Source organism: Malus domestica, chromosome 02, assembly GCF_042453785.1.
Source record: "Malus domestica chromosome 02, GDT2T_hap1".
Classification (NCBI taxonomy): Eukaryota; Viridiplantae; Streptophyta; class Magnoliopsida; order Rosales; family Rosaceae; genus Malus; species Malus domestica.
In genome coordinates this window covers 19,684,853-19,695,491 of record NC_091662.1, presented here as the reverse complement: position 1 = coordinate 19,695,491, position 10,639 = coordinate 19,684,853, and the positions used below count along the sequence as shown (strand labels likewise).

At 39.5% G+C, this 10,639-nt stretch overlaps 1 protein-coding gene across 1 annotated transcript; it reads left to right on the top strand.

Annotated features, from left to right (window-relative positions):
• Positions 1-1,258: 1,258 nt before the first annotated feature.
• Positions 1,259-10,158, top strand: LOC103405918 (brefeldin A-inhibited guanine nucleotide-exchange protein 2). Its single transcript, XM_008344946.4, has 11 exons — positions 1,259-2,716; positions 3,662-3,979; positions 4,175-4,523; positions 4,597-5,019; positions 5,117-5,406; positions 5,691-5,964; positions 6,678-7,177; positions 7,263-7,584; positions 7,711-8,092; positions 8,216-8,901; positions 9,322-10,158. Exons 1-11 carry the CDS (start codon positions 1,545-1,547, stop codon positions 9,931-9,933), a joined length of 5,328 nt encoding a protein of 1,775 aa, XP_008343168.2. The 5' UTR covers positions 1,259-1,544; the 3' UTR covers positions 9,934-10,158.
• Positions 10,159-10,639: the final 481 nt, after the last annotated feature.

The window sequence follows — 10,639 nt, the reverse complement described above, 5'->3', positions numbered from 1 at the left end:
CAATAAGAAACAAATACGTTAATCAAACTTAATCAATAATTCAATTATCTACAACCACACCAATTGGTTTGAAAAAATAGTTTAAAAAAAATTGATCTCTTAACATCACCTATTATATAATAATTTTTTTTCGAACCGAAGCAAGTCCATACAAAAATTTATTATATTGAACTAAATATCGAAAGGGAAATTTTATTTAAACATATATAACATATTTATACACCAAACTTAAATTTTAAATATTAATTGTCTATTTTACCTTATTGCACAATTACTATTAAGTACAAAATAAAATTAATAATAAAACTCAAATTTATCAATAAACCGAAATACTATACTTAAACCCTACAATCATTCTTTGTTATCCTACTTCATTCTAGCTAAAAACCCTAATAGCTCTCATAGAAAGAAAAAAAAGTTTTTTTTATTTATGGACGGTGATTATGAAGTTTTGAATCCTCCAACCAATATATGATTTTGAAGATTTTTTAGATAAGCAGATTGATTTATTTCAATTTACAACTGCACACGATTGAACTACGCACGCAACTTCTCCCTAGAGCTTTTATCGTCTTTCCTCGTTATATCCTAGTTTGTTCTTTGGTACCATGCCAATTGGGCCTCCACCCAAAAAAGTATAACATTTCTTACCTTTGTAAATTGCATAGGGTAAACAAATCCTTTTGAGAGTACCATGAGACATTGAGGGCTTCTTATGAGAATGTTATCAGATTCAACATTACTCTACAAATTACCATGGAACCTAATCAAATGATTCGCTTTCAAGACACGATGCATAACCTATATTCACCTATAAATCAAGCAAGGAGAGGAAATATATAATGATGTTAAAGAAGAATGCTTTTACGGAAGCCATTGAAGGGGTCAATTATGAGAGTTTGATGTCTATGCAGGATTTGTCTAAAAATCATGCCCGGAGAAGATTTCAAAATATTGTCAACATTTATAACAGTATCAGTCTTGTTGTCAGTCATGATTGAATTCACACCTCAAATTTTTAAAAATCAAATGGGTGTAAAAATAAATCCACATATTGAATTGGGTTTATGGGGATATGTTAAGTATTAAATTAGGTTTAAAAAGATATTAATAGTTTAGTTAAAAATCAAATAAATGCAAAAATTAAATTGGATATAAAAATAAGTTACATGGTTTAAATAAAATTTCTCATATCAAAAAGGTCCCGCAGACGGGCATTGACGAAGGAGTACTTAATTCCCAAATGTACCGAAATACCAAAAACACCCATCGATTTCGACGAGCCTTCACCGCAGTTGTTCCCCAGCTGCTCAAGGCCATTTCCGTGATTTAAAATCCCACCATTGGAGCTCCCCCTTCCATGACAAAACGCGATCCAAATCTCAACTCCTCCGCACTTCCTCTCTGAAGCTCTCTATGCCACTGAGTAAACCCGCTCACCGAGTCACGAACCGTCCCCGCCCGGCACCGCAGTCCACCGCCACAAGACGCTAGCCATTTCTCCAGATCCGGCTCACTGAGTCACACTCGCAGCAAGCTCGGGAATGGCTTCTTTGGAAGCCGATTCCCGTCTGAGGCAGGTGGTGTCCCCAGCCCTCGATAAGATCATCAAGAACGCCTCGTGGCGGAAGCACGCCAAGCTCGCTAGCGAATGCAAAGCCGTGCTCGAGCGGCTCAGCAAGTCTAAACCCGACCCAAATTCCGACTCTGACAACTCCGGCCCGGGACCTCTCCACGACGGAGGCTCCGAAGAGTACTCGCTCGCCGACTCCGAGTCCATTCTCAGCCCCGTGATCAACGCCGCCGGCTCCGGCGTATTGAAGATCGCCGATCCGGCCGTCGATTGCATCCAGAAGCTAATCGCCCATGGATATTTGCGCGGCGAGGCTGACGCATCGGGGGACGCCGCGGAAGCGAAGTTGCTCACGAAATTGATCGAGTCTGTGTGCAAATGCCACGATTTGGGCGACGATCAGATGGAGCTGCTGGTGTTGAAGACGCTGTTATCGGCAGTGACGTCGATATCGCTGCGAATTCACGGAGATTGCTTGCTGCAGATAGTGAGGACTTGCTACGACATCTATTTGGGGAGTAAGAATGTCGTTAATCAGACGACAGCGAAGGCGTCGCTGATCCAGATGCTGGTGATCGTGTTCAGAAGAATGGAGGCTGACTCGTCGACGGTTCCGATTCACCCGATCGTGGTGGCTGAGCTGATGGATCCGATTGAGAAAGCCGATGCCGACGGCTCAATGACAATGTTCGTTCAGGGGTTTATCACCAAGATTATGTCCGACATTGATGGAGTTTTGAACCCTTCGACACCTACTAAGGTGTCACTGCGAGGGCACGACGGGGCGTTCGAGACCACCACAGTGGAGACCACGAACCCTGCCGATTTGCTGGATTCGACTGATAAGGACATGTTGGATGCCAAGTACTGGGAGATTAGTATGTACAAGACGGCATTGGAGGGGCGAAAAGGCGAATTGGCTGACGGAGAAGTGGAGAGAGATGAGGATTTGGAGGTTCAGATTGGGAATAAGTTGAGAAGAGATGCGTTTTTGGTGTTTAGAGCTCTGTGTAAGCTGTCTATGAAGACTCCGCCAAAAGAGGCATTAGCGGATCCGGAGTTGATGAAGGGAAAAATTGTTGCGTTGGAGCTTTTGAAGATTTTGTTAGAGAATGCCGGTGCCGTCTTTAGGACCAGTGAAAGGTAACTAGCTGCCTGCTCTCATGTTAAAAATGTTTATGCTTAGATGTTGCCATTTCGTGTTCAGTGTTATTTGTCTTGATTATGTGTTCGGATTGAGCTGATTAGTCATTGCATTCAGCTTACTTGCTCGAGATTCGGCCTTTAACTTTGTTATGTTTGTCGAGTATGTTGTTTATATCTTTATATTTGAGATTGTGTGGGAAGAGGGTTTATAGATAACAGAGATGGTTCAAAGAGGATTTTGTTTCATTATTTAAATGATGGTTGGCATGATAATACAACACTAGGTGAGGTCTGAGGGGAGTAGGAGAATCACTAATATGTTAATTTGTAGTCGCCTAGCTGGTAAAGGCTGGTGGTTAGATACGGTGGCTTCTTAGTTGATACTTCTTAGTTGTGGCCCTTGTGGGCCTCTAGTTTTACCTCTTCTATATGATCATGAGCCATAGTACACGTGATGCCAGAAATTCATGCTATTGTGAGTGTCTGGTAGCTCTTGATCAATTAATTGGTTTACATATTTGAGGACTTTGCTGGGATCTGAAACACGATTCAGTTTGGGACAAGCATATCTCCAGGCTTGCAGACTCATAATGCAGATATGTCACTCCCTATTCAGAGCAAAACTAACTGATGTGTCTCTTAAGCTATTAGAGTGGATCCCCAGATTAGACACATCTGTGCAATATGCTACGGGGTTTATCCCTTGATGTTGCTACTTTTTAGATCTTGGTTTAGTTTTCTGACAATGCAATGCAAACTGTTGTACATGTTGGTCTCTTGTGTGATTTTGGTTTCTGGTGTGCGCACGTCTGTACATGCTGTTCAATAATTCAGGGAAAAAAACTTGCATTCTGTATTATCGTCTTCCAGATATGTTTTAGTTTAGCTAGTTTCTTCTCCTACCTTGAAATCTCTAATGATGAATTTTGTGATGTGGAACAGGTTTTTAGGTGCGATTAAGCAATATTTATGTCTGTCACTGTTAAAGAACAGTGCTTCAACTCTTATGATAGTTTTTCAGCTATCTTGCTCCATCTTCATTAGTCTGGTGTCAAGATTTAGAGCTGGACTGAAAGCAGAGATTGGAGTATTTTTTCCCATGATTGTTCTCAGAGTTTTGGAAAATGTCGCACAACCCAATTTTCAGCAAAAGATGATAGTACTTCGGTTTCTTGAGAAGCTGTGTGTTGATTCCCAGATCTTGGTAGACATATTTATCAATTATGATTGTGATGTCAATTCATCGAACATATTTGAAAGGTATGCTATGTTCTTTCCTGTAGAATCCACTATATTCTTCAAATTTCAAAATTATTGAACAGTAATATTGATTATCAAATTCATTAGCAGATGTCCTGCATTGTTTCTACACCCGCATAGGATTGTGAGTGATTGGTCTTGCATTAACAATTTTTGTGTCTTCTTTCTCCTTTTTTTTTCTGTTCATGTTGCCAGGATGGTAAATGGCCTACTTAAAACTGCTCAAGGTGTCCCTCCTGGTGTTGCCACCACATTATTACCACCTCAGGAGGCAACTATGAAACTTGAAGCTATGAAGTGCTTAGTTGGTGTTTTGAGGTCAATTGGAGATTGGATGAACAAACAATTGCGCATTCCAGATCCTCATTCTATCAAGAGATTTGAGCCAACTGAGAATAGTCCTGAACCAGGAGGTCTTCCCTTGGCAAATGGGAACAGCGAGGAGCCTGTTGATGGGTCAGACACTCATTCTGAAGCCTCCAGTGAGGCCTCTGATGCTTTTTTGACAATTGAACAACGCCGAGCTTACAAGCTGGAACTTCAGGTAAGGGTCTGGAATTCCATCAGATTCATCTTTAGGCTGTTTCACTTGGAATCTAATGATTGTTTTGTGGCAGGAAGGTATATCTCTTTTTAATCGGAAACCTAAAAAAGGAATTGAGTTTCTTATTAATGCAAACAAGGTGGGTAGTTCACCTGAGGAGATAGCTGCTTTTCTCAAAAATGCATCTGGTTTGAACAAGACTTTGATTGGGGATTACCTTGGAGAAAGAGAAGATTTATCGCTAAAAGTAATGCATGCTTATGTGGATTCATTTGAATTTCAAGGCTTGGAGTTTGATGAGGCCATCAGGGCATTTCTTCAAGGCTTTAGGTTGCCTGGTGAGGCACAGAAGATCGATAGAATAATGGAAAAGTTTGCAGAACGCTATTGCAAGTGTAATCCGAAGGCTTTTACTAGTGCTGACACAGCCTATGTTCTTGCTTATTCCGTGATATTGCTCAACACTGATGCTCATAACCCTATGGTGAAGAACAAGGTGAGTTAACAATTTCACATATACCTTGATTTAATTGGATGACTGAAACAGATAGCTGATTGATGTCCCTCTCTTTCTGGCCATTTAAATTATGCAGATGTCAGCAGATGATTTTATAAGAAACAATCGCGGCATAGATGATGGAAAAGATCTACCTGAGGAGTACTTGAGGTCATTGTTTGAACGAATATCAAGAAATGAGATTAAAATGAAAGAATATGAATTGGCTCCTCAAATACAGTCGGTGAACCCAAACCGGCTTTTGGGCTTGGACAGTATCTTGAATATTGTGATCCGTAAACGGGGGGAAGGAAATCAATTGGAGACCAGTGATGATCTTATCAAACATATGCAAGAACAATTTAAAGAAAAAGCTCGCAAATCTGAGTAAGACTAACTGAACTTCTCTGATGTCAAATGTTTGGAATCTTATTTGCCATTCCATTTTTATCACACCATATTTTCTTCAGAGGCCATAAAATATTACTTTCTAGGAGTTCTCTTATTCACTGATGAGGATTGTTATTCCTTGCTCGGCGTAGTGGAAGTTTGACTAGAATAAGATATTGAGCATTTATATTTAGGAATTTTGAGAAATTCTTTAATATGTGTGTTATCTTTATATTGATTAGACTCTGTTCTTAACATAAACTTGTACGGACGTTTTGTAGGTCAGTTTATTATGCTGCAACAGATGTGATAATTCTTAGATTCATGGTTGAGGTATGCTGGGCCCCTATGCTGGCTGCCTTCAGTGTTCCACTTGATCAAAGTGACGATGAAGTAGTTATTTCACTGTGTCTGGAAGGCTTTCGTCATGCCATCCATGTTACTGCTGTAATGTCCATGAAGACCCATAGAGACGCTTTTGTGACTTCACTAGCGAAGTTTACTTCTCTCCACTCTCCTGCCGATATCAAGCAGAAGAATATTGATGCAATTAAGGTTAGCATATTGTTGTACTCCACCATAGTTTCTGTACAGGATGTGAATAAGCTTTAAGATTGTACTAGTTAGTTGTCCTTAATTTCATGAACTGAAGTAGTCTCATAGAGGAAATCATGTTACTTCACTAATCTTATCATAGATTGGAACACTTTGGATGCGAAGTTATTTTACTTTAATTTTTCATGCTTAACCTGTCATCATGGCTGAGATATAATGCAGCAGAATAAGTATAAGGATTTGCATGAAAATAATATGTTCACTTGAACAATTGCGCAGAAATCTCATCATCTAATTTTGTCCCTTTTTATTTTGTATGTCTGCCTTCTTTTCCAATAAAATTGATTTCTCAAGTGCAAATGATATCTTAAGTTGGCAAAAGTATAAAGACTTGAATTACTGGTCTTAACTAGAATAATAATGTGCTGTCCCAAGAATGAATCAGAAAAAGAAATTGAAGACATTTGTAATTTAGAGCTATAACTGCATAATTGGACACTTTGCATGGATGGCAGAAGAGTGTTTAGGAGAAGAGTCTTGCATGTGCTTGTATGGTTATCAGTGAAATAAATATAAACATGGTGACTAATTGATGTTGTGTGAGTTAAAACATCTTTTTCCACTGTGTGCTACTAGGTGGTGACAGTAGCATGGTCAAATGCTTGCACTTCGAGATGTATCTATCTAATATTTTGTTTGGTCATTTTTTATAGGCAATAGTGACAATTGCAGATGAAGATGGAAACTACCTACAAGAAGCTTGGGAACATATTTTGACTTGTGTTTCCCGGTTTGAACATCTACATCTCTTGGGAGAGGGTGCTCCTCCAGATGCTACATTCTTTGCCTTTCCTCAGAATGAGTCAGAAAAAGCAAAACAGACTAAGTCCACTATCCTTCCTGTTTTAAAAAAGAAGGGGCAAGGAAGGATGCAGTATGCAGCTGCTGCTGTGTTGCGAGGTTCATATGATAGTGCTGGTATTGGTGGGAATGCTTCTGGGGCAGTCACATCAGAACAGATGAACAATTTGGTTTCTAATTTAAACATGCTAGAACAAGTTGGTGAAATGAGCCGCATATTCACACGTAGTCAGAAACTAAACAGTGAGGCGATTGTGGACTTTGTTAAGGCACTTTGCAAGGTCTCTATGGAAGAATTGCGATCAGCATCTGATCCTCGGGTTTTCAGCCTTACAAAGATTGTTGAGATTGCGTATGGATCGCCTTACTTCAATCTTGTTTATTTTTTTTGTATTAAAAAACTGTAGAGTTTGACCTAAATTGTTTTCTTGTAACAGGCATTATAATATGAACCGCATCAGGCTTGTCTGGTCTAGCATCTGGCATGTGCTCTCTAATTTCTTTGTGACAATTGGCTGTTCTGAAAACCTGTCAATTGCCATTTTTGCTATGGATTCGCTACGCCAGTTGTCAATGAAGTTCTTGGACCGAGAAGAGTTGGCTAATTATAATTTTCAGAATGAGTTCATGAAACCTTTTGTCATTGTTATGCGTAAAAGCAGTGCAGTTGAAATACGTGAATTAATCATCAGATGTGTCTCACAAATGGTATTATCTCGTGTCAACAATGTCAAATCTGGATGGAAGAGCATGTTCATGGTACTGGAATATTCCCAGTCCTTTTTTCTTTGTGATATGCTTAATTCTACAGGCGATAAAAATTAATTTGATTTCATGAATTATTCTTGTTGCATACTGATAATACTCCATTGTTATGTTCTTCAGGTGTTCACTACTGCAGCTTATGACGACCACAAAAACATTGTACTCTTAGCCTTTGAAATAATTGAGAAGATTATTCGAGACTATTTTCCGTACATTACTGAGACTGAAACCACTACCTTTACTGATTGCGTGAATTGCCTAATTGCATTTACCAATAGTAGATTCAACAAGGACATTAGCCTCAATGCTATTGCTTTTCTTCGATTCTGTGCTACAAAACTTGCAGATGGAGGTCTTGGTTCCTCGTCAAAAAATAAGGACAAGGAAGCTTCTGGAAAAATCTCTCCATCTTCACCTCAAGCCTGGAAAGATGGAAAACAAGAAAATGGTGAAATGCCAGACAAGGATGACCATATCTATTTCTGGTTCCCTTTATTGGCTGGTAAGAATACTGCATAAATTGGTGCTAATAAACATAATGTTGCAAAGCGGTTGTGTTAAAATTTTGAGCTTTTTTATATATCACACTGGGAAAGAGTTTTATATATTTATCTCCACAATGCAGGTTTATCTGAGCTTAGCTTTGATCCTAGGCCTGAAATCAGGAGGAGTGCCCTACAAGTTCTGTTTGAAACTTTACGTAACCATGGTCATCTTTTCTCACTACCTTTGTGGGAAAGGGTGTTTGAATCAGTGCTATTTCCAATATTTGACTATGTGCGGCATGCTATCGATCCATCTGGGGAAGGTTCACCAGGGCAAGGGACTGATGGTGATGTGGGTGACCTTGATCAAGATGCCTGGCTCTATGAGACATGCACATTGGCACTTCAATTAGTTGTTGATCTCTTTGTCAAATTTTATAACACTGTCAATCCGCTATTGAAGAAAGTTTTGGTGCTTCTAGTCAGTTTTATTCGACGACCACACCAAAGCTTAGCTGGTATTGGTATTGCTGCATTTGTGCGATTGATGAGCAATGCAGGGGATCTCTTTTCTCATGAAAAGTGGCTAGAAGTGGTTTCATCATTAAAAGAAGCAGCCGATTCAACACTTCCTGATTTCTCTTTCCTTCTTAGTGGAGATGGCATCATTAGAAGCCATGAACATGCTTTGAGCAGAGAAGAGAATGGAGAGTCCACCGTGTCTGGCAGGAGTGATGAGGATTCAGAGAGACTGAGGACAAACCACATGTATGCTGGAATATCTGACGTCAAGTGCCGAGCTGCTGTTCAACTTTTATTGATTCAGGTAAATTCTACTCCATTATGGGCGTTGGGGGAGGTTGGACAAACCATGTTTACGTTGATTATAGGATGCGGCTTGGTATATGTTTGAGTTAGTATGAACTCTAGTCCTTTTCCTAGGGACCCAATTGAAAAACAACCCAATCTACAGGGACCAAATTTGCATGTTCCCAAATTTGAAGTCGTGGAAGTATATCGCAATAACCATTTCTTTTGAAATTTATTGTTTTGCTATCCAGTTACAGTTTTTGAAAATAGAAAATGCTGGAGTGACAATCAATTTGAAGATAGGGCAAACCTTTGAATGCATGTGTGCGTTGTGCATGAGTGTGATATATACATGTTTTAAATTTCATCATATGATATTTACATGTTATCATGTCAATACGGTTTTGTGAGGTTTGTCTTTCACTATATTTGGCAGGCGGTGATGGAGATTTACACCATGTATCGCTCTCACCTTTCCGCGAGAAACACATTAGTCCTTTTTGATGCTTTGCATGATGTTGCATCTCACGCTCACAAGATTAACACCGATACCACTTTAAGAGCAAGGTTACAAGAATTTGGCTCCGTGACCCAAATGCAAGACCCTCCACTGTTGCGCATCGAGAACGAATCTTACCAAATATGCCTTACATTCTTACAGAACCTTGTAGAGGATAGCCCAGCAGGTTACGATGAAGCGGAGGTGGAGTCCTACATCGTGGACCTCTGCAGAGAGGTTTTACAGTTCTATATTGAAGCTGCTAGCTCTGGAAAGGTATCTGAATCATCCAAAGGGCAGCAGCTCCATTGGCTAATTCCTCTAGGTTCTGGGAGACGAAGAGAATTGGCCCAACGTGCCCCGCTTATTGTGGCAACTCTCCAGACTATCTGTAGTTTGGGAGAGACCTCATTTGAAAACAACTTGTCTCAGTTCTTCCCCCTCCTTTCCAGCTTGATAAGTTGTGAACACGGTTCAAATGAGGTCCAGATTGCCCTCGGTGACATGCTAAGCTCATCTGTGGGGCCTGTGTTGCTTCGGTCGTGTTGAGCAGGTGAGATAGGACCGTGCAATTTGAGATGTATGATAATTTTATCCTAAGTCTTCATAGTCTTCATTTTCGTATTCTTTTTTATTCGTTATTGGAAATATAGTTTGATAGTGTTATGAAGAGTTAGTAGCAATGTTTTGAATTTGATTGACTAGTGCTTCTAAACCTTCTGTAGTATTATATGAGATTATAGCTCCATTTAGAATTTATACGTCTCTTCTGGAGTTTTGATGTTGTATGCTAGTCACATTTTTTTATCTTTACCTGGACAGACTTGATTCAATCCGCTTTTCGTTGGAAAAACCAACGCAAATTTCATGTCGACTTTCTCTCGCCCTATTTTTTTTCTTCAAATTGTTGCAACACAAGGATTTACATGCAATGGGCTTACTATCACTGTGGCGTATTAATCTAATAATACAATGGAGTGTAAACTCGTTTTATGTGAGTTCTCGTTGTAATGCATACATTTATGGGCATTTTCTCATTGATTATAACATATAAAATTCAGCTGTCGCTTTTCCTTGTGTCGTAAAACCCAATAGAAATGCTTGTTCGCACACAAGAAGACAGTGGTGACGGGGAAATATTACATTTATGATGGATGGACTTGGTAATGTATCTCAAAAAATTATCTTGCCGGCAATGACATACTTTATTATAGATTTGTATGGAGTAGAGGTAAGATTCGAGCACAATATCTTC

Coding starts and splice junctions, on each gene's coding strand:
- LOC103405918 (XM_008344946.4), top strand. CDS start 1,545: ATGGCTTCTTTGGAAGCCGATTCCCGTCTGAGGCAGGTGGTGTCCCCA. Junction 7,178..7,262: donor ACAAAGATTGTTGAGATTGC/GTATGGATCGCC, acceptor TTCTTGTAACAG/GCATTATAATATGAACCGCA. Junction 7,585..7,710: donor GATGGAAGAGCATGTTCATG/GTACTGGAATAT, acceptor TATGTTCTTCAG/GTGTTCACTACTGCAGCTTA.